The following is a 24,435-nucleotide window of genomic DNA, read 5'->3' as shown; positions in this document are numbered from 1 at the left end:
AGTCTGCCATAGAACGTGAAAACAGGGATAACGCATAAGTGAAAAGTTGGGTTCCAATAAAACTTTATTTACAAAAACAGTGACAGGCCAAATTTGATCCACGGGCTATTGTTTGGTGTCCTGTTTTGGATCATAAAATTGAAGGGGTCCCATCAAGTCCTAGGATTTAAACAGAGTATGCACTGATTTACCTATAGTAGTTCCAAAGAAGTCAGCTTAAGTTTTGTTTGGTGCAGGCCACTATCCCTTCCAGGAAATGGTAGTCCCCAGAGAGGTAATAAGGAGAAAAAAGGACCTTGGGAGGCTGTGTCTGAAGTGGTGCCTGGCTCTGGGAGAGAGTCACAGAACTGTTTCCCACAGCTGAAGAAAAATAATGCGGGCCCTCAGAGCAATGCCAGGCTTCCAGAGTGCTGCTCAGTGCTGTCATCTGAAGCCTTCAGTCAGACATGGAGATGCTCCTGAGTGCCTGGGAGGGCAGAATTGATGGAGCTGCGTGAGCTGGTGGGCTCCAGCTGCGAGGTGAATTTGATGAGGCTGTTCTTGCGAGAGGCACGCGCAGCCAGGCCATAACCTGGAGATGTGGCAGGAAGAGAGAGCACACCGCTTAGCAGTTGTTTTTCTTTCCTGCTGAGTCAATAAATGGATAAATGGACCATGAGTGGCCAAGTGGCTGTTATAATTTCAGACTCCATCAAAAGGAAGATCACAAAATTGTGTGGAGGTGGCTTCAAGCATCTTTATGTTCCACCGCAGTAAGCCTAGCTGCCTAATGTCCCAGTCTGAGAGGCGTCTGAGAGGAGGGTGGGAAGCAGTCTGGGACCAACCCTGATTGCATGTCTGCTGTGAGGCAGGCACTGTGCAGAATGCTTTCCATACACCATCTAATTAAATCTGCATTTTCTACCTTATGATCAAGGTAATATTTTTATTTCTATTTCATACAATTCAGGAGAGAGACTTCAAGACTGAGATGCTTGCCTAAGAGCCGTATAGCTAGGAAAGAGTGGCACTAGGTTACATAGGCCTCTGCTCTGAGTCGTGGTGCTGGCATTCCTCCGTGCCACCTGCACAGCCATCACCTGGGGGCATGTGAAGATGGAGATTCTGAGGTGGCCCACATAGGGCAGGATTTGAGTCTGCATTTTCAACCAGCAGTCAGGAGATGCAGCTGGCCCAGGCCTTCTTATTTGGAGTTGCTGACATTGATTCATACTTTTTAGTTAGTCCAGACTCCCTGAGTCGGGGGAGAAGGTGGTTTTCATCCTTAGGATGAATTCATGCGGTAAGAAGTGGTTTGTCCAGGATTTGAATTTATATTTGACTCCAGAATGTCCGACTTTTCTAAAATGAAGTCTGCTGCTAGGCTCTCAACTGGGAGTGGTTACTTTTACTCCTTGCTTGAACAAGTGGCAATATCTGGAGACATCTTTGGTTGGGCAAGTTAGAGGGAGCAGGGGCTGCTGGTGGGTTGAGGCTGGGATGCCAAACACTCTGAGGTGCCCTTGGCAGCCCTAATGCCCATAATAGAAGACTGTCAGCCCCCCAATGCCCATAATTACAAGATGGAGAAACCCTGCTTTCCAGCTTTGTGGTGTTTGTTCCAGAAAATAAGTTTCCCTAGTGCTCTTAAATTAGAGGTATTGGGAAACCTTTGAAATAGTCCCACTCAAATATGGTCATGAAGGAAAGGGAGCCTAACTATCAACACAGTCATTCTGCAACATGTAACTGGGGCTTTCCACAAGCTTGAGATGAGGCTGTAATGTCTGTGACTCCACAGTGTTCTTTAGCTCAGCAGACGGAAGACTGTCAAGCCCAGATATAATTGTCTTGTTCTCAGTCATTGTTATGCCTTGTCTTAGGCTGTGCATTGGAGTCTTTTGCTGTCCATGTCACAAGCATCTTTCTCTGACAGTAGCTCCTGCCTCACCCCATTTCTCAATGAGATAGTATTGATTCTGGCCCTGCCCTGGGGAAGCCAGGATCCAGCATTGATCACCAATGCCACCAGCTCTGTCCCACACCTTCCCCTGATCAATTCTTGGTTGGAATGGATGTCACAATACAAGAAAATCAGTGAGGGCTGGTTTGCCTGAGGGACTTCTCCCCACATCCTGAGCTCATAAGGGATGTTTCTTAGACGTGTGAGAAATGCTGGCTGAGGCTTCCAGTGCTCTAGAAAGAGGGAAGTAGTCATGTGATAAATACAGTCATGGGTCCCCTAACAACAGAGGTACATCATGAGACACACATTGTCAGGTGACTTCTGTCTCAGGAAAACCTCACCCAAACCCACAGGATGTAAGTCAGTCACTTCCTGTGGCCTTTGATGGGACCAAAAGTCACAGCAAATAGGAAACGTAGGAAGCTGCTACTGGGGTAGCATGGCAGACTGTTTTATAGTCACTGTCATCATTTTTTGATAAGTAGAAGGAATATACTCTAAGATAATGACTAAGAGTGTAATGTAGTAAAAATAAACCAGCAACACAGTTGTTTATCATCCTCAAGTTATTGCACACTTCACATAATTGTGTGTGCTGTACTTTTATACGATGGGTGGTAATTTTGTTTATAGCAGCACCACCTCAAACACATGAGTTTTATATTGTGCTGCCACATTATGTTGGCTATGACATTGCTCGCTGAGGAGAGTTTTTCAGCTCTATTAGAATTTTACAGCTTCACTATCTTACTGGTTTTTTGGTGGTCCACTGTTGGCTGAAATGTCCTTATGCACAGCCATGCTATGACAGTCTTGAGTGCATATAGTTCGTACAGTTTACAAAGCATCTGAAAATAACATGAACCTTGCACCACTCTGTGCTGAGGGTACAGGAAGGCACTGTAGAATGGAGGATATGGATTCTAGGATGTGTTCACATGCCCTGGGGAGTCAGACAAATGTGTGTTGGCTTCAGGATCTTGAGCATTTTACTCACCCCAACTTGAACAGCTTTATTCAAGGGTCAACCTTCCAACTTTCATATCTGTAGGCTGGGCCTGCAGTCCCCAGTTGTGTATCTCCTGGGTTTGATTTGGATAGTCCCTGACTTACAGTGGTTCTGTTTGGGATTTTTCAACTGATGGTATAAAATCTCTATGCATTCAATAAGAAACACTTTGAATTTGGGTCTTCCCCCAGGGTAACCATTGCAGGATGATCTTATATCTCCACACGCAGAGCAGTGGCCATGAGCTGCAGCCCCAGTCAGCTTCCTGAAATCAAGCTGGAAACAACTGAAACTCTAAATGTGCCGTGCTGTGTTGCTAAGCTAGGACATTCAATAGGTCAGGGGTAGTCAATGCATTTTCAACTTAGGAGTTTTTTTCAACTAACAGTGGGTTTATTGGGACATAACCACACTGTAAGCCAAGGATGTGTGGATGCTAACAGGGTTAAGACCTGTTGGGACCTGGGAGCTGACACTGGCCAATATTGGTTTTTACTTACATTTTGGGCATACTCTTGTAACTTGTGACTCAAAAGTGAGGGAAGAGAATATGGCATGAATATATTTTAGTGGCGAGAGGACAGGAGGAATGCTGAGGACCAGGTTGGGGCATTAAAAGAGTGTGACCCTGGGGGCACAGAATGGAGTGCTCCAGATGCTTAATGGAGGTTCAAAGAGTGGAGGGGAAATGGGGTGTAGGGAGAAAGCGTCAGAACAGAGGAGACCTTCAAACTTAACTATATTCACAAGCTCTCACCCAGTGGTTCTGAGGCAGGATAGCAAGATTTGCTGGATTCTGGGCCAGCATTCAAGCGTTTTCTTCTGGGGACCTCTCAGCTAGTCCCCTAGCATAGACAAGCACTCTTTATCCTGCTGGGGATTTTGCAGATGAAAAAACTGAGGGTTGTGGGTGACAAGATTTGCAGAGATCACATTGTATGTGCTGCAGCTGGGTTGCAAATCTGTGTTTGTGAACTGAAAGCCCACATGTGTAAGACTTGCACATACTGCCCAAGTGAATTTAGAGCTGGAAGAATTTATAGATGAAACATTTATGTGGTGACTTCTGAGTTCATGATACTGCTCCAAGCATTTGGGATGTATGACTGAGCACAATCCTACTTATAAGAAGCTCGATAAATAGGCAATTAGAAATTAAAAAATAATTACTTTATAAGCTGATAGAATTTGTGCTTATCTATGTAACTTGTGTTAATGCTGGGGGCACAGAGATGAAAGAGGCTACCTAAGGAGGCCAGAGGAGGTGCCTATGGACTGGGTCTTGAAGAAGTACAAGTTCACTTGGAAGATAAGGGATCCGTCAGGAAAGAACATTCCAAATGAAGAAATGATAGATCCAAAGCACAGAGATGTGAAGAATGTGGCATGCTTGGCAGCTGAGGCACACAGTAGGAATTAATTGCAGGGTACGAGTCTTGGAGGGAGATTGTAGTAGAGAGCTTTGGATGCTAAAAAGCAGTGTTATGAGTGGGGAACCACTGAAGGCCTTTAAGCTGCAAAGTGTCAGGATGAAAGAGATTGTTTCCTGAATGGTTTGTGTAGTATTTAGTGGAGAGCAGTCTGTATGCAACCATATGAAGACTACAACAAATTCAGGAGATGATGAGGAAAACTAAATTTATGATGAGAGTAGAGAGCAGGAGAAAGCTTTGGGAGATTACTAGGGGAGTGTATTGATGAGAGAGAGTCCCTAGGCCAGCCGAGAGATAAGTGATTCTCATGTTCGTCTTCTTTCGATGAAAACCCAGTGGCCACTGGAGAAGTTTCAGAATCCAGTTTTCCTATTTTTGCAATCACATGGGCCAGTGGGCTGAGAAGAAATAGACACATTTCCATTTAAATTGAAGTAGGACGTGTCAGAGGTGACTTGATAATTACTGGCTGGAACAATGACTCTCTGGTGTGGGAAGTGTCGTGTCGGTATACGCTGCACAGATAATTTTTGCATTTGAGACTTAATTATATTGATATAATTATTCCTCTGTCAGGAAAATTGGGTGGTGTAGATATGTCATATTCGTGTTTGAACAGAAAAGTAAAATGCCTTTTTTCTTTAATGAGGAAGCGATTGGGTGGGTGACTCTGGGAAGTCAGCATCTAGCAACTTTGGCATTCATCTCAGGTCAGGATGTCAGAGGGACGCTGGGGCTTTTGTGAAGTCTCTGCCGAGTATCACCTTAGGAAGGTCCGATTCCAGCTCCAGGCCTCCCTCTTCTCTGTCTAAAGATGATGCGGCACAAGACACAGGCTGGAGGGAATTTTTAGGGCTGGGAAAAGTGAGAGTTCTAAAGAGCTAAAAAGATTTGAAAGTGGAGGTGGGGTTGGTTTGTTTAATTTGCAAACTTGTGATTGCAAGACCCCAGGCAGAACTTTGCACTGGCACCTTGAAGCCAGCTCTTCCTTTTCTCCCCATCTCCATCCCTGTGTCTCTCAGACTGCCAACCACATTTCTTCCCTGTTAGGGTCCCAGAGAATCTCTGCCGTGCACCCTTCATCCACCAGACTTGAGACCTGAAGAGTCAAGTACCAAGACCCCTTTTCGTCACTGGAGCATTGGACTTTGGCACTATAATAGTTTAAGTAGGTGGGGCCTGTGCACAGGCAGAAGCACCCATAAAAAGGGAGGTTGGTGTGCTCTTCCATGCATTGGCGCTGTGTAGAAGACCTGGCTTCTGGTTCTTTCTCTGCCACCCTGTGGCCAGGTGGCTTTCTGCTGTGAGCTTTAGTTGGGCCTTTGGTCTGCAGAACTGCAAGAGAGCCTTGGGCATGCCCATAGCTTTGCCCAGGGCAATTTCAGAGTCTTTGACTTTCTCCAGGCAAGATTTTTATCACCTAGGTTTTAAACAATTCAAGTTGCCTAATTGTTAACTTTCCAGAAAGCTATAAAGGTCTTCAGGCAACAGCTGGGAGCATTTTGAAACAATCAGCTTGAAATAGAAGAAGAGAAAGGAAAGATTGCCAGCAGGTACCTGGAGCCCCTAACTCTTTCTTATGCTTCAAGATAATGAGGCAGATTTGGGGTGGTGGTATGGCTGTGAAGTTCCCTGCTTGTCTGCACAGCTAACTCCATTCTGCTTTTAATAGGAAATCATTTTACCTGAGTGTGTATTAGATATTTCTATACACATATGCAGAAATGAACACAGGGTGGAAAGACACCAACTTATGTATACATATTCATTAAGAATAGTTGTCCCAAAGTAGCAGGGTGATTTTTATTGGTCTTTTTCATTGCTACTTTGTTTCCTAAATTCCCTATAGTGAACCCTATTAAAGCCAACAAAGCAAAGAAATGGTATTTCAAAGAGAAAGGAAAGCAATGTGTATTGGAGTGCTAGGCCTGCATAACAAAATGCCAAAAGCCGAATGACCTAGAATAGAAATGTAGGTCTCATGGCTTGGGGGTCAGCAGTCAAAACAGTCAAGGGATTTGCAGGGCCATGCTCCTCTCGAAAGCTCAAGGGAAGAGGCCTTTCCATGCCTGCCTCCTGCCAGCCTCTGATGGTTTGCCAGCAGTTTTTCTTGGCTTGTAGCTGCCTTACTCTAATCCTCAGCCTCCACATGACTTATTCTGTGTTCTTCCGTGTGGTCTCCTCTACCCATTTCTGTGTCTGTGTTTCCCTTTCTCAAGACACTAGTCGGACTGGATTACTGCCCATTCATATGACTTCATTTGAACTTGATTACCTCTTTCCAGCCCAGGGTTGGCAGTGCCTGCCTTCTGGCCTCCATAAGCAGCTCATTCTGAGGTATTAGGGATGAGGATTTCTACTTATCTTTTTTGGGGACATAATTCAACTCCAAACCAGATGCATACCTAGAAATGGGAAGTAGTTCAGAATAAGCTGCAGGGTTCTCCTTTATGGCTAGGAAAATGGATCCTGACTGTAAAGAATGTTTAGATGTTCTTGTGGTAGTCAGTCTCCAACAGGTTCCCAGGCATGTCCATCCAGCTTCTTGTGTTATATCTGAGTTAGTCTGTGGGACTTACAGTTATGGTCCAGTCATGATGGTATGGCCTTCTGAGGAGAGACATTTAGCTAAAGACTTTTGGCTTCTGCCCCCTCTTAGATCCCTGGCTCTGGGGAACACAGTGATGTGTCATGGGGATGCTCAGGCAGCTCAGCAAGGATCCCCTGAGGCAGAGAATTGGGCCCTCTGCCTATAACCCCCTTAGTGAGCTTCTTGAGAAAAGACCCTTTAGTATGACAGGTTTCCTGATGCTGCTACAGCAAATAACCACGTGATACCTTAAAACAACTCAAATGTATTCTTCTGTATTTATAGATGCCAGAAGTCCAAAATGTGTCTCAAGAGGTTTAAAATTAAGGTGCAAACTTCTGGGGCCCCAGAGATAAACTGTTCCCCAAGGACAAGCTGCCCCTTCCGCTCCCTCTGTAGGACTCCACTCCCTGTTTCCATTACTACACTGCTGTTTTCTCCCCCAGGAGGCCCCTTGCCTTTGTTTACATCTAGGGCTTCTGCATGGAAAAATCCAGGATATTTTCTCCAAGATCCTTAATTACATCTGCAAGACAGCTTTTGTCATGTGAGGTTACACATTTGCATGTCCTCTGGAAAGCTTTTATTCAGCCTATCAGTGACCTTGAGCCAGAATCACACAGCTAAGCCAATGCTGAATTCCCAGCTTACAAAAGCCATTAGATGATAAATACTTGATGTTTGAAAACACTAGATGTTGAAGTGATTTTTATGCAGCAATAGATAACTAATATAGATGGGGCTTTGTAATGCAACACTTGATTGTGTAGTATTGGAAGTCATAATTCTGGATGCCTTATAACTTTTTCCTCAAAAAAATACATATAAAATGTAAGCAAGTCTTATGAGTGAGCAGTGTGATTGATGTGGAAAAACTGAAAATATCATTGTACATCTTAAATAGCAAAGCCGAACTCATCCTGTTATTTGCCTTTTCACTCTCAGATTTCTCCTTACCCGTGTCTGCCCTGCTGTGTTACTGTAAGAAACATTCACGGGTTAGCAGGTTCAGCCAATGAGAGGTGCTGATGCCCATCTGAAGGACAGGTTGCTGGGACAGTTCTCCTTCCCTGGGGTTGCCTTGGCACCCCTGGAGGCAGCTCTATTTCCATTATTCCGGGTCCCATGGAAATCAAAGGCAAGACCATCTACTGGGCGGCATGGTTGAGATTCACCTTCTGTTGATGAATTCACTTTTTGGCTTTTCTTTCCGGCCCGAGGTTGGCAGTGCCTTCCTGCTGTTACTAATCTATCTCGGTGTCTCAACTTTTCCATAGCCTGGATTAACAGTTCCTTAAATTTTTTGGGCTGAATGTTTGGTTTGCTGACTAAGCAGTCTCCTTCTGGACATTGTGTAAAATCCTTTCAGCTTCAATGAACACTAACTGATTCTAGAATTTACTTTCTAAAAATGAGGCCACCCTCCCTTGTAGGCTTCTTATTTTCTGGTCTTTACTTAGCAGGAAATGGGAGCATTTGCTGTGTGCCAAGTATGTGCCCTTGAGTCGGGGATGTGAGGTGTATGTAATTTTATATTACTGCAACTGAGCAGAATATGCAAATAAGAATGAGAAATTCAAAAATAAGTAGCAACTTTCCCAAATCTCATAGTTGCTCCAGAGTCTATCTGTTCTGCAGCCAGTGCTGCTGTGAATAGTGTACTGTATTGGGAGCAGTTCTCTATCTCTGCCCCTTCCCACCCGCCAAGTTCAGGGTCTCTACGTGTGATTCATTTCAGCTTCTCAGTTCCACAGAGTACTCGTAAAATTTTAAGGAGAAATAAAGTCCCCAAAGCAACCAGCTAATACAGATACCCCTTGACTTACAATGGTGCTGCATCCCAGTGTACCTATCATAAGTTACAAATATCATAAACCAAGAATACATTTCAAATACCCACCCTCCCTAACATCCTGGCTCAGCAGTGCTGGGGCAGCACGCTGTAGAATGCTGGTTGTTTCCTCTTGTGACTTTTGGGCTGACTGGGAGCTTTGGTTCAGCATTACAAGACAGAGTCGTAGTGCATGTTGCTAGTCTGGGAAAAGATCCAAATTCAAAGGATGATTTCTACTGAATGTATATTGGCTTTATACCGTCATAAAGTCAAAATATCACAAGGATATAGATATGTCCCATCATTAAAGTGGAGGCCATCTGTATAAATTTTTTGAGAATTTAGAAAGTAATCCCAGGAGGATTGAGATCATTTAGGATGTGGCACAGTTGGGCCACATTCTGGACGATCCTGGCAGGTTAAGGCTCAGTGTGGTGAGTCAGACAATGAACTCAGGCCCCTGATTTCTTGGGTCTGTGCAGTGACTGAATGGGCATGTTTGCCTTGGGTGAACAAAGGGCAAAAAATAATTGTGTGTTAGCTTCCCATTACTGTGACAAAATGCTAGAGAAAAACAACTTAAAGGAGGAAGTTTTATTTAGCTTGTGGTCATAGAGGTTTCAGTCCATTGTTAGCTGTCTCCATTGCTTTTAGGCCTTGCAAGGCAGAAACTTGATGGAAGATGGATGTGGCAGAAAAAAAGCTTCTCACATTATGGTTACCAGATAGCAAAAGAGTGAGGAGGGAAATAAGTTAGGGACAAGGTAACAGTCCTTCAAGGGCACACCCCAGTGATAGCCTAGGCTTACTTCCTATAGTTTATAGCATCCCCTCCTCCCACAATAATGCCACAATAATGCCATCAGTTTAGAAACCCATCAATGGCTAAATCCATTGATGAGGTCAGAGCCCTTACAGTTTAATCACCATTCCAAAGCCCCACCTCTGAATCCTGCTGCACTGGGGACTTCCTTGCTGCTGAGGCACTGTACCCAACACCCACACTGTAAGAAGTTTATTTTGGCTCACAGTTGGAGAGGTTCCCCTCCATGGATGATCAGCTCCAAGGCAGGGAGGCAGAGCAGAGGAGAAACGGCTCAGGGGTTGGCAGTGAGAGGCACAGAGAGATCAAAGGGAGGGAGGGCTGCTTACCTGTGGAGATCATGCCTCAGGTGACCCAGCTTCTCCCAGCAGCTCATTTAGCTATCAGCTCATCAGTGGACTGATCCACTGAAGATCATCAAGTGCCATGACCCAGTCACCTCCCAAAAGCCTTGCCTGTGAGTACATGAGGCTTTGGGGGACATTTTAGATACAAACCACAAGAAGGACCAAGCCTTCAACACAAGAATCTTCGGGGGATTTTCCATATACAACCCACAACCAAGAAATAAATGTGAAGGGCGCAGGTAGATTTTCTGTCACTGTGTATCTGGCTTCTTTTGGGATCTGCTGCGGTTTGAATGATTTGTCCCTACTGCAACACAAATGGCTCAACACAGATGGTGCTGAGAGGGGGTGGGACCTTTAGAAAATCATTAAGTATTCATGAGGGATTGATTCTTTTCTTGGGAGAGTCAGCTCATGTTCAAGGGACCGGGTTGGTTACCTGGAGGACAGGTTGTCGTAAGGGAAGCCTAGTACCTTCCGTTGTCGTCTTGCATGCCTGCCTCTCTTGTGCACATGCTTGCTTCCGCTTCTGTGTTACCACCTCCCTGCCATGTGTGGAGCAGTACATGGCCTGCACCAGAAGCCAAGTGGACACTGGTGCCATTCTCTTGGGCCTCTAGAAATGCAAGCCAAAAGAAAGCACTTTTCTGTATATATTATCTATCTAGTCTCAGGTGCTCTATAGTAGCAACCAGAAATGAACTAAAATGGGATCTTTGATGGGTCTCTCTAGTCTATTATCACATTATAAAAATAGCATAAAGTAATGAATTTGTAGGATGATTATGAAGAAGAGGCCTTATGTAGAGTTGATCACATGCTCCCCAGTCCTTCTTTCTGCTGGGGGTTTGGCTGTTTTCCATTCTAACACAGGAGAATCTGATACATATTTTTGGGGTTTTCTGAGGGAAACTCCAACTCTTTCCTTTCCCCAAATGGGAGTCCTACCTGATGATGCTCATTCTGTTGCAAGGTACCCTTGGAGCTCTTCTCAGGAGAAATTTTCACTGGACTTTAGTTTCTCTTTCAGATTCCACTTCTCCCAGCCTGTGACCCTTGAAAGCAAAGCCAGTTCTTCATAACCTTTCTTAAAAGACAGATTCCCTTACCTCCAGACACGTATGTCCTTAGATAAAACAGAGACATTAGAGGGAAACAGGGAAAGAGCTGTGGACTGGATTCAGGAGATTTAGGCTTAGCTCCAGATAATTTCTTAGCTGTGTAGCCTTGGTATAGGCTAATGATTTAGCCTGTCTGAGTCTCAGCCTGCCCATCTGTCAAATGGGGATATTGAGGCTACTGAGACTACCTTCAGCCTTGAGCAGGATAAAGGGAGTGTGCATCATAGTGTACAAGGGAAATAAAGCACTCTCTAATTTTAACGTTCTCCTAAAAAGTTAATTCATATTCTTTGCAGAAAATCTGGCAAAACATAAAAAGGAAAAAACAGAAGTAGTTCATCACATAGGACAGAGATAATCACCACCACTACTATGATGTAACATTCTTAAGTTACATTCCATTTTGCAGTACTTGATGCTAAGGGTTCTCGTAAATTTTAAGTGATGTAAAATATTTGAGACATGGAAGAGTATTTATCTATCTGAGAAACATAAATGAATTTGTTCATTAATTCTACAGTATTGTGTATGTTCAGTGTTTATTAAGCATGTATTAGGTTTTGGGAGTGTTTTGATATTTTCTTGTCTATATGAAATTCAAGTCCATTTGATCTTCAAGTTGAAGCAGGAGGGGTGTGCTGATTACTGATCATACAGACCTTCTAAAAATATACTTGAAATTGATTAAATCAGCTATGTGTCAGACACTGGGAAGCTTTGCATGTGTGTCTAGATGCACATAACATGAGGCCTCTGTCTGTCTTTATGAATCAGAAGAAAATAAGATGAATTTTCATTGAGTTGTGTGGGTGTTTTGAGATGTCTGATCGCTAAGGCAAACTGTGTGGTGCAGGTGAAATTCATTTTGGGAGCCTAAACAGGCAACCACTAGAGAAAGAGAACTGATGCGTGACAGTCCTGTGTATCTGCAGGCAGGAGAAGGTCCTCTGAAGACTGAAATGCTCTAGGCAGAGAAAACAAACAGTGAACAACAGTTTTAAATATTAGCTTCTAATTGAACATCACGAGAGGAGATGATCTTAATTGCAACCATTAATTATGGTATGAGCTGCTTCCCACATGGCTGACTCTATTCATGTGTTTCTGGGGAGCAGCCTGGAAGCTTACGAGGGCTCATGATTCTCTCAAAGGATGCTGGGGAGGTCAACACATATACATTTTATCTATTCACTATATGCTACTGCTTTTATCTGTGTATGATACATATTATATATGCATTGTTGAGTATATAGTACCTCTGTCTTTCTTTCACTACTAATAGTCATGCAGTAACGCCATTCATTTCATTGCCAAATGGATGTAGGTAGATTAGATCATTGCAGAAATGTCAGCTCCATAGAAGTGAGTTTTGTATAGTCTGAGCCTAGGTTCGGGCTGGCACTTACTAGTAGGTATGGAATAAATGTTCGTTGAATGAATGACTAGTAGTTGAAAAGATAATCTATACAGTGGTACCTTGCTTCACAAACACTTTTGTTTGTGAACAATTTGATTCACAAATAGGAGTATTTGGCATAAGTTTGTTTTTGTTTGCAAACTGTGTATTGGGTTGACAGACATGACCACGGCCATCTTTCTCACATAAACACAAACATGGCCATCTATTCTAACATGGAACAAATTAAGTTTGTGAGTGGAGATAGCACTGTACTAATATTTATATATTTTGCATGTCTGTTACAGTATACACATCACTACCTTGTAGTTTTATACATAGCCTGTGCATATGATGTATTTCTTCATGAGTTCCTACTATATATACACCTAACTTCCTAAATCACTTTATATCCTCGTTTCTCCTCACCCCCCAACCTTCTCCATGCCCAGGTCTCCACAGAGAGCTAACAACAGAGGAGAACAGACTTGTACTTGGCTTCAAAACACTGCCCTGAGCCAGTCCCGAGCTTTATTGACTGGATGTAATCTGTGTTCCTTGTCCCTTCCTGTTCCACGGGGGTAGAGGAAAGCCCGACTCCCAGGCCTGGGAAGGGTACCTCCCAAGGGTCCCTCTTAGTATGTCCCCTTCCTTGTCTCTCAGGAGTCTCTGGTGGGACCTTTGGCCCAAGGAGACCGTGTAGGGCACTTCGTGGGTTACCTTGTGAGCTGGTGTGTGTAATCAGCAGGCTCCATTTGGCTCTCAAATTGAGACAGGAAAAAGGTGCTGATTACTATTTACACAATGTGGAGCTCCCCAAGCCCGCGTCTTTGGGGTGTCCCTGAGCCCGATGCCTGTCGCTGGCAGTGGTTGACGGGATGGGGAGGCCGGGAGGAAGCCGCAGTTCCCCTCTCTTCGTGACTTCCTTGTTCTCAGCGATTCTCCCTCTGTCCGGCCAGTGCCGCCTCTGCTGCCCTTGTTTTCCGTCCCTGTGAAGGGCTTTGGAGCCAGAGCCCTGCATTCCCAACTGCTTATTTGCCATGCGACTTTGGCAAATTTCCTCAGTAATGTGGGTGACAATACCAGCTCTTTTGGAGGTTCCCCATCTTCCTCTGAGAATTAAGTGATAGCAGTGCCACTGTTGGCTGAGACTTTGACTCTGCTGGGCTCATTTACTCCTCACAGCAGTCCTTTGAAGGAGGGATGACTAATGCCCTCATTTTATCAGTAAGAGAAAGAAGGGTCAGAGAGGCAGAGTAACTTGCTCAAAGTCACACAGCCGCTGAGTAGCGGAGCTGGGAATTGATCTTAGGCAGCTTAGCTCCAGAGCCTTTTTTCATTGTCATGAAGATCATGGCTTTGATTTATTTCAAAGCACTGTTTCCTCTGCCTACCCTGCTTGGGTCCCAGCCCAGAGGCAGAGCACTCGTCTCTGTGCCTTTCTTCCACTCACAGGAGGCTCCCTGAGAGTTTTGACTTAGACCTGTGTTGCTTCTGTGTGACTCTGACGTCGGCTGAGATTACCCAAGCAAAATGTGGAGGAGACATCTGTGTTCTTTCCCTGTGTCTCTGCACACTTGGCCTAACGAGTTCTTACCTGAGAACTCTAAGACCTGGATGCTTGTCCCAGTTCTGCGACTTCACAGCCCTGCATGGGTCATTTTGCTACTCTGGTCCTCAATATCCTTGTCTTTCAGACAGACGTCATTTAGCCAATGTTCCTGGCATTCACTGTACTGAGCACACACCCCCTGTGGTCCAGCTGTGTCAGCTTCTGATAGGACTTAAGGCAGAAATCCACATCTCTCTGCTGGGTCTTCCAAAGACACAGTGGCTATGTTCCCTGGAGAAATGTGGTTGGTTTCCAATGACACCAGCATGCTGGAAACTAGGAAGGAGCTGAACTCCACAAACTTCTGGAATTACACATTTCGCCATTTGTTTCCCATGAGAGCTAACACGCGGGTGTTACAGTGTGCACACCCCCTCGCTGTCCCTGTGTGGCCTGTGGCTCCTCTGCAGCCTGCAGCCCTGCCTCGGGTCATCTCTCACCTTGTCCGCGCTGGGGTTTCCCAGCTGGCTGCCCCGCTTGGCCTTCTCACACATCCCTCCACGCCACCCTCCTCCCCCGTGTGGCTCAGCCCTTGGGTTTGCTCAGTCTTTGCCTGTTGCCTTTCTCTCCCACCCTTCAAAACTAGAAAAGACTGAGTCACTTGAAAGGCAAGACTTACACTACTGGAAATAGACAAGCCAATCCACTAAGGAAGACTGAGCATATTCTTGTAATGGGAAGCAGTTATGGTCCTTGCGGACTATTTTGGGGAGTGCGCACATGACCCCAAAAGATCACCACACTGAGAACCAGGAGGATAAGCCTTTAGGTCCCAACTGTGGTTCCTACTTATCCAAGCAACAGGCTGGCCTCATTGTCCTTGTCTGAAGAAAAATACAAAAGATCCCTGTTGGGGCCTGGGAGCTGTCTGGTCACAGAGCTAGTGAATTCAGCGGAGAGCTGGGAATTGCATCTAGAGCTGATAGTAAATTCTGTTTCCTTGGCCATTGTCTCATCTTTAGTTATGTGTACGTTCCTTTCAATAACATTCTAAAATATACTTTACATAATGAGAAAACTTTTAAAAGAAAAGCCCCACCCATAACCCTACTCCACCCAGTCCATAACTATGCTTAACTCCCCAAGTGTTTATCCACATGCACGGCATTGGTGTTATTGGTGTTACTGGAGGTGATCTTCCTCTCTTCTGTGCCTCACATTATGGCACATTTTCAGTGAAATCCACATTTGCAGTCCTCATTTCCCATGTTAGTATCTGCCTGACAGCATCAAAGGACACGCTGTGATTCTGCTGGCCTTCTGCAGTAGCTGGGTGACAAGGCAGCTTTCAGCCGTCCGTGTCATCAGGAGCAACTTCCAGGCATTCTGGAGTGCATGGCTTTGCTTTGTGTCTTGATTTACTTTTCCCATAGGATTAATTTCCAAAAGGTGGGATTCTGGGTTTAGCCCAGGGTCTCAGGCTCAGCACTGTGGGCACTAGGCCAGGCGATTCCTTGTAGTGTGCACTGTTTCATGCACTGTAGGATACTGGGCAGCATCCTTGGCCTCCTAAGCAGTCTTTAGACTTTGCCAGTGTCCCTAGGGGTGAGACAGAATCACCCTTCCTCCAAGGTATGGTATTAGAGGGTAGAAGTATGAAAAGTGGGTTGTAAGTGGAAATCAAAGATTTTCCAGAGTCAGAACAAAATCTGATTAGGGCAGTACTAAGGAGTACTGAGCATAGAACATGAGCACTGAGAAGAGAGCCAAAGGCACTGAGCCCCATCCCAGCCCTGCTATGTAATCTTCACTCCTCAAGGCTTTAGTTCCTGGCCAGTGAAAAGGAGGTGCAGTCATGACGAACCTGCGGGGCCTTTGGGAGTGAGTGACATTATGAATCTCACCCCGGCACTGGCCACAGGGAGTACTCAGTGAGTGCCATTTAGGTTTGCTGCTCTGCAGGTTGCACTGTTGGCTTTTCCATCTTAGCATGTCACCGGGAATCCCCCCACCCTAAAAGTGGCAGTTTCTAAGTGGTGGAGGTGAAAGGAAACCATCCCTGCTCTGTGTCGTCTCCTCAGCCCCCAGCCTCCTGCACATGTATATCCTTAGGACTCAGCTTTCCAGGGCAGCTTGTGGGGCCTTTTCTGGCTGGAAAATTCACTCATCTATCAGAGAAGGACTGGGCACCATCCTCTGCACCTGGCACCAGGGTGATGTAAAGTCAGAGCTTAGCTCTGGGCTTAGGCACACTGGGGGCAGTGCCCCTGCCTGGAAGAGGCAGTTGTGCCTGCAAAGACTGTGCCAAGGACCCTGCACATCCATTTCCTTCTCTGTAGTGTTGGAAGCATCTGTCTGAGTCTCCCATTAGCCCGTCTGCAGTGAGATCCAGGAGTGCTTGTTACTTAACAGGTGCTCAGTGAACCCCAGGCTCAGCCCATAGCATCTTCTGCCCTAGAAGTCATGAGTGGGAATGAGTCTTTGCTTAGGCTAATGTGGGCTTGTGATCTGTGTCTTCAGGAGAAGTACGCGGAGGAGCTGGGTGCAGTGAGGCAGACACTGCAGACAGATCTGGAGACGTCTATCCGGCGCATTGCTGACCTGCAGGCTGCCTTGGAAGAGGTGGTATCCAGCGACAGTGATTCGGAGAGGTAATCTGCAAGTGACTAGGTGGGGCTGGATGCAGCAGAGGGGCTGTGCCCTGGGGGGGTCTCTGCAGTGTGGGCTTCAGTGGGCCCAAAGGCGCATGTGTAGGGAAACCCAAAGGTTGGTGGTATAAAGAGACTCCTGGGGTGGATAGAGAGAATGTTACCCTTCTGGAGTTGATGTCTCCTTGTTACCACTGGAACCAGCTGGCTTTGCCCACCAAGGCTTGAGTGAAACACCCATGGCTAGAAAGTGAAGCCCAGCATGTATAACTTGGAAAGCTATATGTCCAGTCTGGGTCCAATGGCCTCATTTGTGAAATGGACAGAATAGTATTAGGATGAACCACATGAAATTACCAGGATGCAACCATTTTTGATCTGCAGACCAGGTGTTTCATCTGATTCCTTAGCATTCATGCACAACATCACTGACAGCAGTGCTGGGGTCCGTAAGTATAAGCTGCATTTATGCAGAATAATGAGTGCTGTTTTATGAAGGCAGGGGCTGATTCAGAGATGCCAGTTCGAGCAGCTGAGGAGATCACCCAAGCTCAGTGCTAGGGCTTCTCTTGCCTATCTCTTCCTGTCTATTACTTCTGTCTTGTTTTCAGTTTTAAGATTCCACAGGTCATGGAGTATAGAGGACTGCTTAGCCAGAAGGAGCTTGAAGTGTTCAGATTGGACCCAGGGACCCAGGCTGTTTACCCCTCCAGAAAGCCAGAGCACCGTGTTCCCAGGAGCTGCCTTTATAACCTCAGCTTGTTGCTTCTCCTGGAACCACAGCTGCCAATCTTGCTGGAACCCTGCCGCAGACGGCATGGCACAGTTTGGGCAGGAGGGCAAGACATTTTCTTTGTGTAGCTCTGCAATAGGGAACCTGCAGATGTCGTTTCCTCCCAAAACCTGCAAAGCCCTATGCTGTTTGGTTTTCCAAATTCATGCAGGTTGATCTTCCTCTCTGGGCAGGCTGGTTTGTTCTGAAGTCAGTCAAATCTCTGACATGGGAATTCTTGGAGCTCTCTTGAGGACCTTGAACTCAGAGAAGTCCATGCACACCAATTTAGCATAATAAAATATATGGAGTTAGAGCCCAGGTCTGATGAGCTTGCTGCAGATTTTTGCCATCCATACCCCCTTTAAACAAGTCTTCTCTTTCCTTTCTGAGAGAGAAGGGAGTGACTGCTGTCTGCTACAGGTGCACATGTGTTAGGCCAGAGAAGCAGAGAGGGGCTTTATTAGGCTCTGATTGAACCACTGGGAAGAATAAGACGTTTGTGTTAGAGATATGAGCATGTGTAGTTAAGAAAAAAAGACTAAAAATAACCAACCAGCATTCTACTATTGAGAAAAGGCATTATTCATGACTTGTTTTCTTTGAGCTTATTTATATTTTCTATAATCAGTGCAGTGAATATATATAGATATTGAACCCAGGGCTTTGCCCATGCTAGCCACTAAGCTACATTTCCAGCCCCCTTTCCTTTTTCAGAATTTTATTTTGAGACAGAGCCTTGCTAAGTTGCCCAGACTGACCTTGAACTTGTGATCCTCCTGCTTCAGCCTTGCAAATAGCTGAGATCATAAGTGTGTGCCACCACATCTGACTTGGTTGTGTACTTTTTACACTTAGTTTTAGAACACACATCAACTCTTCCCTTAATGCAGCCCTGGGCTGATCACGAGTACTTAGAGATTTGTAGCCTCCAATTCGCTCATCAAAATGTTCGTGCTCAACAGCAGAAGGCAGATCCCATGGACTCTAAAACCTCATGTTCTTGCCTCTATATAAAGAGCTTTATCTGAAAAGTCTTCTTGAGTGCATGCAATAGTGGCTTCCATGCACATTTCAAGTTTCTCCACCTTTATCTGCTAATTTGCACAGCTTCCAAACTTGGCAAAATGGCAAATAGTCATGTTTCAACTCCTGACTGGTTGTAGGATCCTCCTCTCCACCATCCCCTCCTTTGTTTTGTTAGTGTTATGACAGAACCACCATCTGTAATCACAGACCTCTTTTGTGGACTTGCATGCGTGACACTTTGGCTGGCTTTTGCATCACTAGTCATGCCAGTGCCTTCATGGTAAGGAGGGTGAATGGCTGTGGGTACTTGGATCTTGGGCTAATGAGCAGCTGTTTTTGAATCATTCTCATTTGCATAGTAAAAGATTGTTTTTCTAAAAAATAATAGAAGTTACAAGAAAAATAACGTGGAAAAGGCAGAGGATCTGTGCTTGGGGGTGTAACAGTCTGGCCAGGAGTTTTGACAAGAAACAGAACAGACTTCTCACATAGTGAATGGCAGACATCACATCAGTTTCTGCTTGTAGGCTGGACCCTGGCCTCACCCTCATCCTAGTAGGAGACCTCTTTAGCTCTCTTCCAGTTGATAAGGCTCATCCTTTGTTCTTTTCTATCTTTTCTGAGCTCCAGGCCCTGGGAACCCAGGAATCAGCCTGAACTGTGACTTTCTGTCTGCCTTTTCATTATTAAGAGTTTTGGGACCTTAAACTTTCATTTCTACTGAGTATCTGATGTCTTTTCCTTGACTGGGTGTTTGGTTCCCACACAGCTCCTGCCTCATACTTACCAAGTTTGAAGGAGACCTCGTCTGCAATTCAGGGTTGTTATGAGGCACAGAATGACTACTGAACACAAAGTTTAAAAAGAAATGCATCTTGTGCCTGGAAATGCCCCAGGCAGTGAGTAGAATTCCTTCAGTTGGAGGTGAGGAAATAATTGGAGCTCCCACAGGCTTGGCATTTCAAAAAGCTTGATTTCCAGGAGTCCATAGTTAAATTTCTGTATGACTTTGAGTAAGGTAATTCAGTCTCTCTGACCCTTAGTCTCTTCATGTCTATGGCAAATTAGTAATAAAAAGTTAGGAAAAGTATGGTTCTCTAGCACAGAACCTGTATATCTTGGCAGTTTAACCCTTATCAGTTACGTCCATCAATTCGTTTACTTGATAAATTCTTACTGCGCACCTATCCAAACACCATGCTGGGTACTTGTGTTTACCAGTTATTCCTTGTTAGCACTTTTTCTCCATGTCTTAGTTAAAGAGGTTGAATGGCCTGCCTGAAATCAGGTGGAAGTGAGTAGCGCTGGGAGTGGAGCCTGGGTTTGTTGCATTGCTGAAGGGTATAGAGGAGTTGAGGTATGGAGTGTCCTCTGTGTGTGTGTGTGTGTGTGTGTGTGTGTGTGTGTGTGTGTATCCATGAATAAATTGAGCATATTGACAGATAAAACAAGAGAATATATTCAGAGTTGTGAAGGCCTCCGGAATGCGGTACCCTAATGACTAGCAGGGTTCATAGACACGGCCTGTCAGGAGGAAGGGGTTGGCAGGAGACCTGCAGGAAGAGGAGAGGCACCTATGGAAAGATCTGGAAAGGGTAGATTGGGCGGGAGAGCCGTGTTCTACAAGGTGAGACGAAAGCAGTGCTCCCAGGTAAGGGGAATGAAGGAAAAGTGGCTCTTTCTCTCTTTTGCACTTTCTCCATCCAACCCCCACGCGGGCTTTTTCTCCCATAACTTTTTTTTTCTCTCAAAATGACCCGTGGAAACTCCAGACCCTCAGGTCTTTGAATTCCCCCAGAAGCCCTGGGAGATTGGATGCATTGTTTGTGAGATCTAGAATAAAATGACAATTTGGGACTTATTGTTCCAAAATACAAAATTTCAGGACAATTATAGCTGAGCATTAAGCCAAATGTGGGCATGTGTCTCACACCATGCAGCCAGCCCTGCCACTAGCTTTGCTGTTAGGCAGCATTCCTTAATACTTCAAAGTTCTGGGCCTAACTCCATGTCTTACAGCTCAGAGTTTTTGAGATTGAAACACAACATTAATTTCCATAATATCACAGGAATGGAGGAACTGGGAAAAATTACCTACAAAGAAGTCTCAACATGTTTCAAAGAATTAATAATGTACAAAGCGTGGTCTCTGAGCACAGTGTGATTACACTGGTTATCAACAATGAGGAGAAATGCATGCATCGTAGGCTGCTGCCCAGAGCAGGGTCCTCAGCTCCCAGCCCAGGGCCAGCCGGCTTCCTCCTCTTGTTGGCAGCTCCAACGGGCTGCGCTGTTCCTCTGATTGTCTCATCACCTGCAATAAGAGCTCTGGATTGGGGCCTGAGGGATTGGTCTGAAGTACTTCTTCAAACTGATCTCTCAATTAGGATTCAAACCCACCTGAAGGTCTGGGGGGGGGGGAGAAAGGAGAACGGGGAGCTAGAGCTAGAGAATACATCGGGAGAGAGAGAGAGAGATGCTTCCGCTGCAGATGAGGTTTTTTTGAGAGACTTTGTTTAAATTACAATTATGAAGTCACATTTCCCCACGTTGGAAATTAGATCTGAACGTGACAAGCCTTCCAGGCTGGAAATGTTGCTACGTGCTCAGAAAGTCGGCGGCTTGTGTGCAGCACTTGAGCGTTTGCGCTCCCGCATCAGGGCCTCACCATCGAAACAGACTGTGGCGTCTATCTTCCTAGATTAATGGCAAAATGCTTTAAGTTGATTCTCATTATTCACAGAGGGAGGGCTGCATTGTCTCCCAGACACACCCATCTACTCCTCGCCCAGAGCCTACAGCTGCTCTCTTACCTTGGCTAGGGTGTAGGAGAGGTGTGGAGACGTCAATGGATGACCTCTGATTTCAGGGTCAGCTAAAAGTACATCCATTCCAGCTGAGCCAGTCTGAGTGACTCCTCTGGAAACGTCTTTTGTTGGCCAGGAGGAGTGTGAGATGCACATTTTTAAACACATAGCCTTTGATAACCTGGCAAAAGTAGGATATGGGGTTAGCCAGGTCTCACTACAGATGTGGCTGCTACTGTACCATCCTTCTGAGTTCACTTATCCACTAAAGGGCCCAGGCTGTGGCCGGATCATAAAGTTTCCTGCTTTGTAGTAGGACAGTCTTTGGAACTGCCAGTAGCCCTTTGCCTGCAGTTGTCTTATCTTTTGGTTTGTGCCACGTATCCCCATGAGCAATGAGCCTGCTCCAGAGCTGGAAGGACAGCTTGGGAGATTTCTCTGTTAGCCTGTATATTAGTCACTTTCCCATTGCTGGGACAAAATACTCATTATCCACAACTGAAAGGAGGAGAGACATTATTTTGGCCCCCCACTTTTGGAGGATTCAGACCATGGTTGATCGGCTCCAAAGCATGATGGGAAGAAAGCATGGCAAAGGAAAGGTGCCAACCCTGTGCAGTCAGGAAGCAGAGAGAGAGGAGCAGCCCTGGACAAGAAAACATCTTTCCAGGTCACATCCCCAGGGACTCAATTCCAACCAGGCCTCACTTTCTAATAGTACTTGTAGCTACCCATCTCATTCGTGGATAGATCTGCTGATGTATAACACCCTTATGATTCAGTCACCTTCCAAACACATGAGACATTTTAAATCTAAACCATAACAGTTTAAAGAGGTTGACACCTCACCAAGTTATAGCACGAGGCCCTGTGCAGAAGAGCACCCTCTTAAATGCTGCTCACACCTGTGCAAAGTCCTAGCCCAGACACTCAGCTAATGCGATTCACTGGGAGTCAGAGCTCCAAAATATATTCCTCCTTTGGTGCTACAGAAAGTATGACAACTGTACTAAAAGCACCCTTTCTGGAAGACCTTGTGGTGGTTAGTAGGCCACCTGTTTCCCATTCACTGTTCCTACAACCATTCTAAAGTTCTTGTCATTAAAATTCTCAGATAGTAGATGAGGAAAGTGAGGTTTGCTGAAGTCAAGACTTTTTCTTCAACCTACACAGTAGATGATGGAGCCATGATTCGATATTCAGGCCTACACTATCACCTGAGCTTCTGATAATCACACTCTGCAGTCAAGTAAAGCATGCCCCATTTCCTCCTTCCCCTGTCAAAGTTTCTGTACTCTGCCTAGTAGCTGGCCTGTCATGATGGTGAACTTGTATCTGTCACTGAGATATGGGACTGATGAATTGATGTATTATTTCTCAGGCAATATTTGCATTTAGACTGGTGTTGTCTGGCAAAGACTCACCCTAAAGGAATATATCTGAAGACATTTAATCAATTACCTTTCTCATCATCAGTCTCCTGTTTACAAATTTCTAGCACAAATTCTTTTTTAAGAAGTGAGAAAGGACCACTGACCACTGGTCAAGAAATGAGGGTTCCATTCCCAGCTGTGTCTGCAAATGGATCAGGACCATGGCGAGGGCTTCAGTCCTTCTGGGGCTTCTACTTGCCTCTTCAACAGATAATAGTCACGGGCACTTTTTTTGGTTCAAACTGGATGCAGTGTAAGGAACAAACTGCCTCACGAAATGTGTACCCCAGAGAGTTCTTGAATGATGGAAGGATCAATGGATTCTAAACTCCCTCTTTTAAACAGAACTCTCCTTTTTTTATGCCAAAGAAAGTTCTAGTTTAGGATGAAGTACAGCTATCACTTAGGAGGACACAGAGCTGAGGTCTCCCTCTAGTCTTTCTTCCTAACCCTGAGGAAACCCTTTTGAGTTCTCCCAGAGATCAAGGCTCCAAGCACTGTAAGTGTACAGACTCAGGTACCTTCTGCGATCAACAATCTGTAATGTTTGTCAAGGCAACATGGTGGTTATTTCTACCCCATCTGGTTTAGTACTTCTCTGGAGCAAGCAGAACAAAATTCTCCCTGCATCTGTTGGATAGAACTGTGGGGGAACGGTGGCGGCTGAAAAGATAAGAAGTATGAAATATAAATGACCTTTATTTTGAGAATGCGGGGAGAGACACCCCGATCCCCTGGGGCATGGCATCTCCACCCCCGGGGTCGGCAATCTCTCTGTGGAACACATGGAGTGAGGCACATAAGTAGCCTCGGCCTGGGGTGGAACCTAAGGGGGCATTAGTGATGCACAGGTAGCCCATTGGTCTTAGTTTGGCGCCAGAGGTAAATTCCTAGGGGAGGGGGAGATAGGAGCTCCTTGGTTCCGCCTCTAAGGTGTTACCAGCTAGTGTCCCATCTGGGCCAAAAGTCTTTCAGAAAGTATTTCATTAGTCCCTACCCCAGACCTCCACTCCAGACCACCTCACGATAAAGGTGTTAGGGTCCTTTGGCATTTGCTCTGACAACACATATGGCACATAGTTCTCAGAAGTTCTCAATCCAACCTCCTTATTTTAAGCATGCTCTGTTTTAGGGAAGCTTATCAAATGATGGATAATGTGTGGCTCCCACTGGAGCTCACCTTTGCTCTGGAAAATATTTCATCCTGACTGGACAGTTAGATCACCTGGCAACTCTCACCTTCTGCCTCAGAATTCAGTGATGCGGGTTCACAGGCAGGGAGAAACAAAGCACCATTACTGTGAAAATGTAGGATTAACAGGCATCCATACCTGCATCTTTTTATTTATCCTCATGGCTTGTTCTTTTCCAAAGTCAGAGGCTTAGAGGGGATAATGATGATTGCTTATAATCTTTGCCACTTTATATTCTTTATCATGGATTTTTTTCCACATAGCAGGGTTTAGCAGGACAGTGTTGGGTTTGCCTCCTCTTGGCTTGTTGTGAAATTTGGCCTGAAAAATTCAGGTTTTCCCCTTAAGGTTGGAACCAGCATGAAGATAAACTAGAGTCTAGAAAGAACCAGAGAGTAAGTCCCAAATGAAGAAAACTTAAAGGATCTACTTACAGAGCTCTGTGTGAAGGGAGCCCCCAAGGGACAGTGTGTCACCCAGGGACTAGCAACACCTGAGGGAAG

At 45.3% G+C, this 24,435-nt stretch overlaps 1 protein-coding gene across 3 annotated transcripts in view; it reads left to right on the top strand.

Annotated features, from left to right (window-relative positions):
• Positions 1-24,435, top strand: part of Myo18b (myosin XVIIIB) — a 246,939-nt gene that overhangs the window by 193,528 nt on the left and 28,976 nt on the right. For all 3 annotated transcript variants that reach the window (XM_013142193.2, XM_013142192.2, XM_063226027.1), the window contains exon 40: positions 16,571-16,701. In XM_013142193.2, the coding sequence (XP_012997647.1) occupies positions 16,571-16,701 (131 nt within the window). The remainder of the gene's footprint in view (positions 1-16,570; positions 16,702-24,435) is intronic.

This window comes from Cavia porcellus, unplaced genomic scaffold, assembly GCF_034190915.1.
Source record: "Cavia porcellus strain 051 isolate PalLab524CR breed Dunkin Hartley unplaced genomic scaffold, mCavPor4.1 scaffold_16, whole genome shotgun sequence".
NCBI classification, from domain to species: domain Eukaryota; kingdom Metazoa; phylum Chordata; class Mammalia; order Rodentia; family Caviidae; genus Cavia; species Cavia porcellus.
The sequence above is the reverse complement of the archived record's forward strand: the minus strand, read 5'-3'. Positions and strand labels throughout refer to the sequence as shown.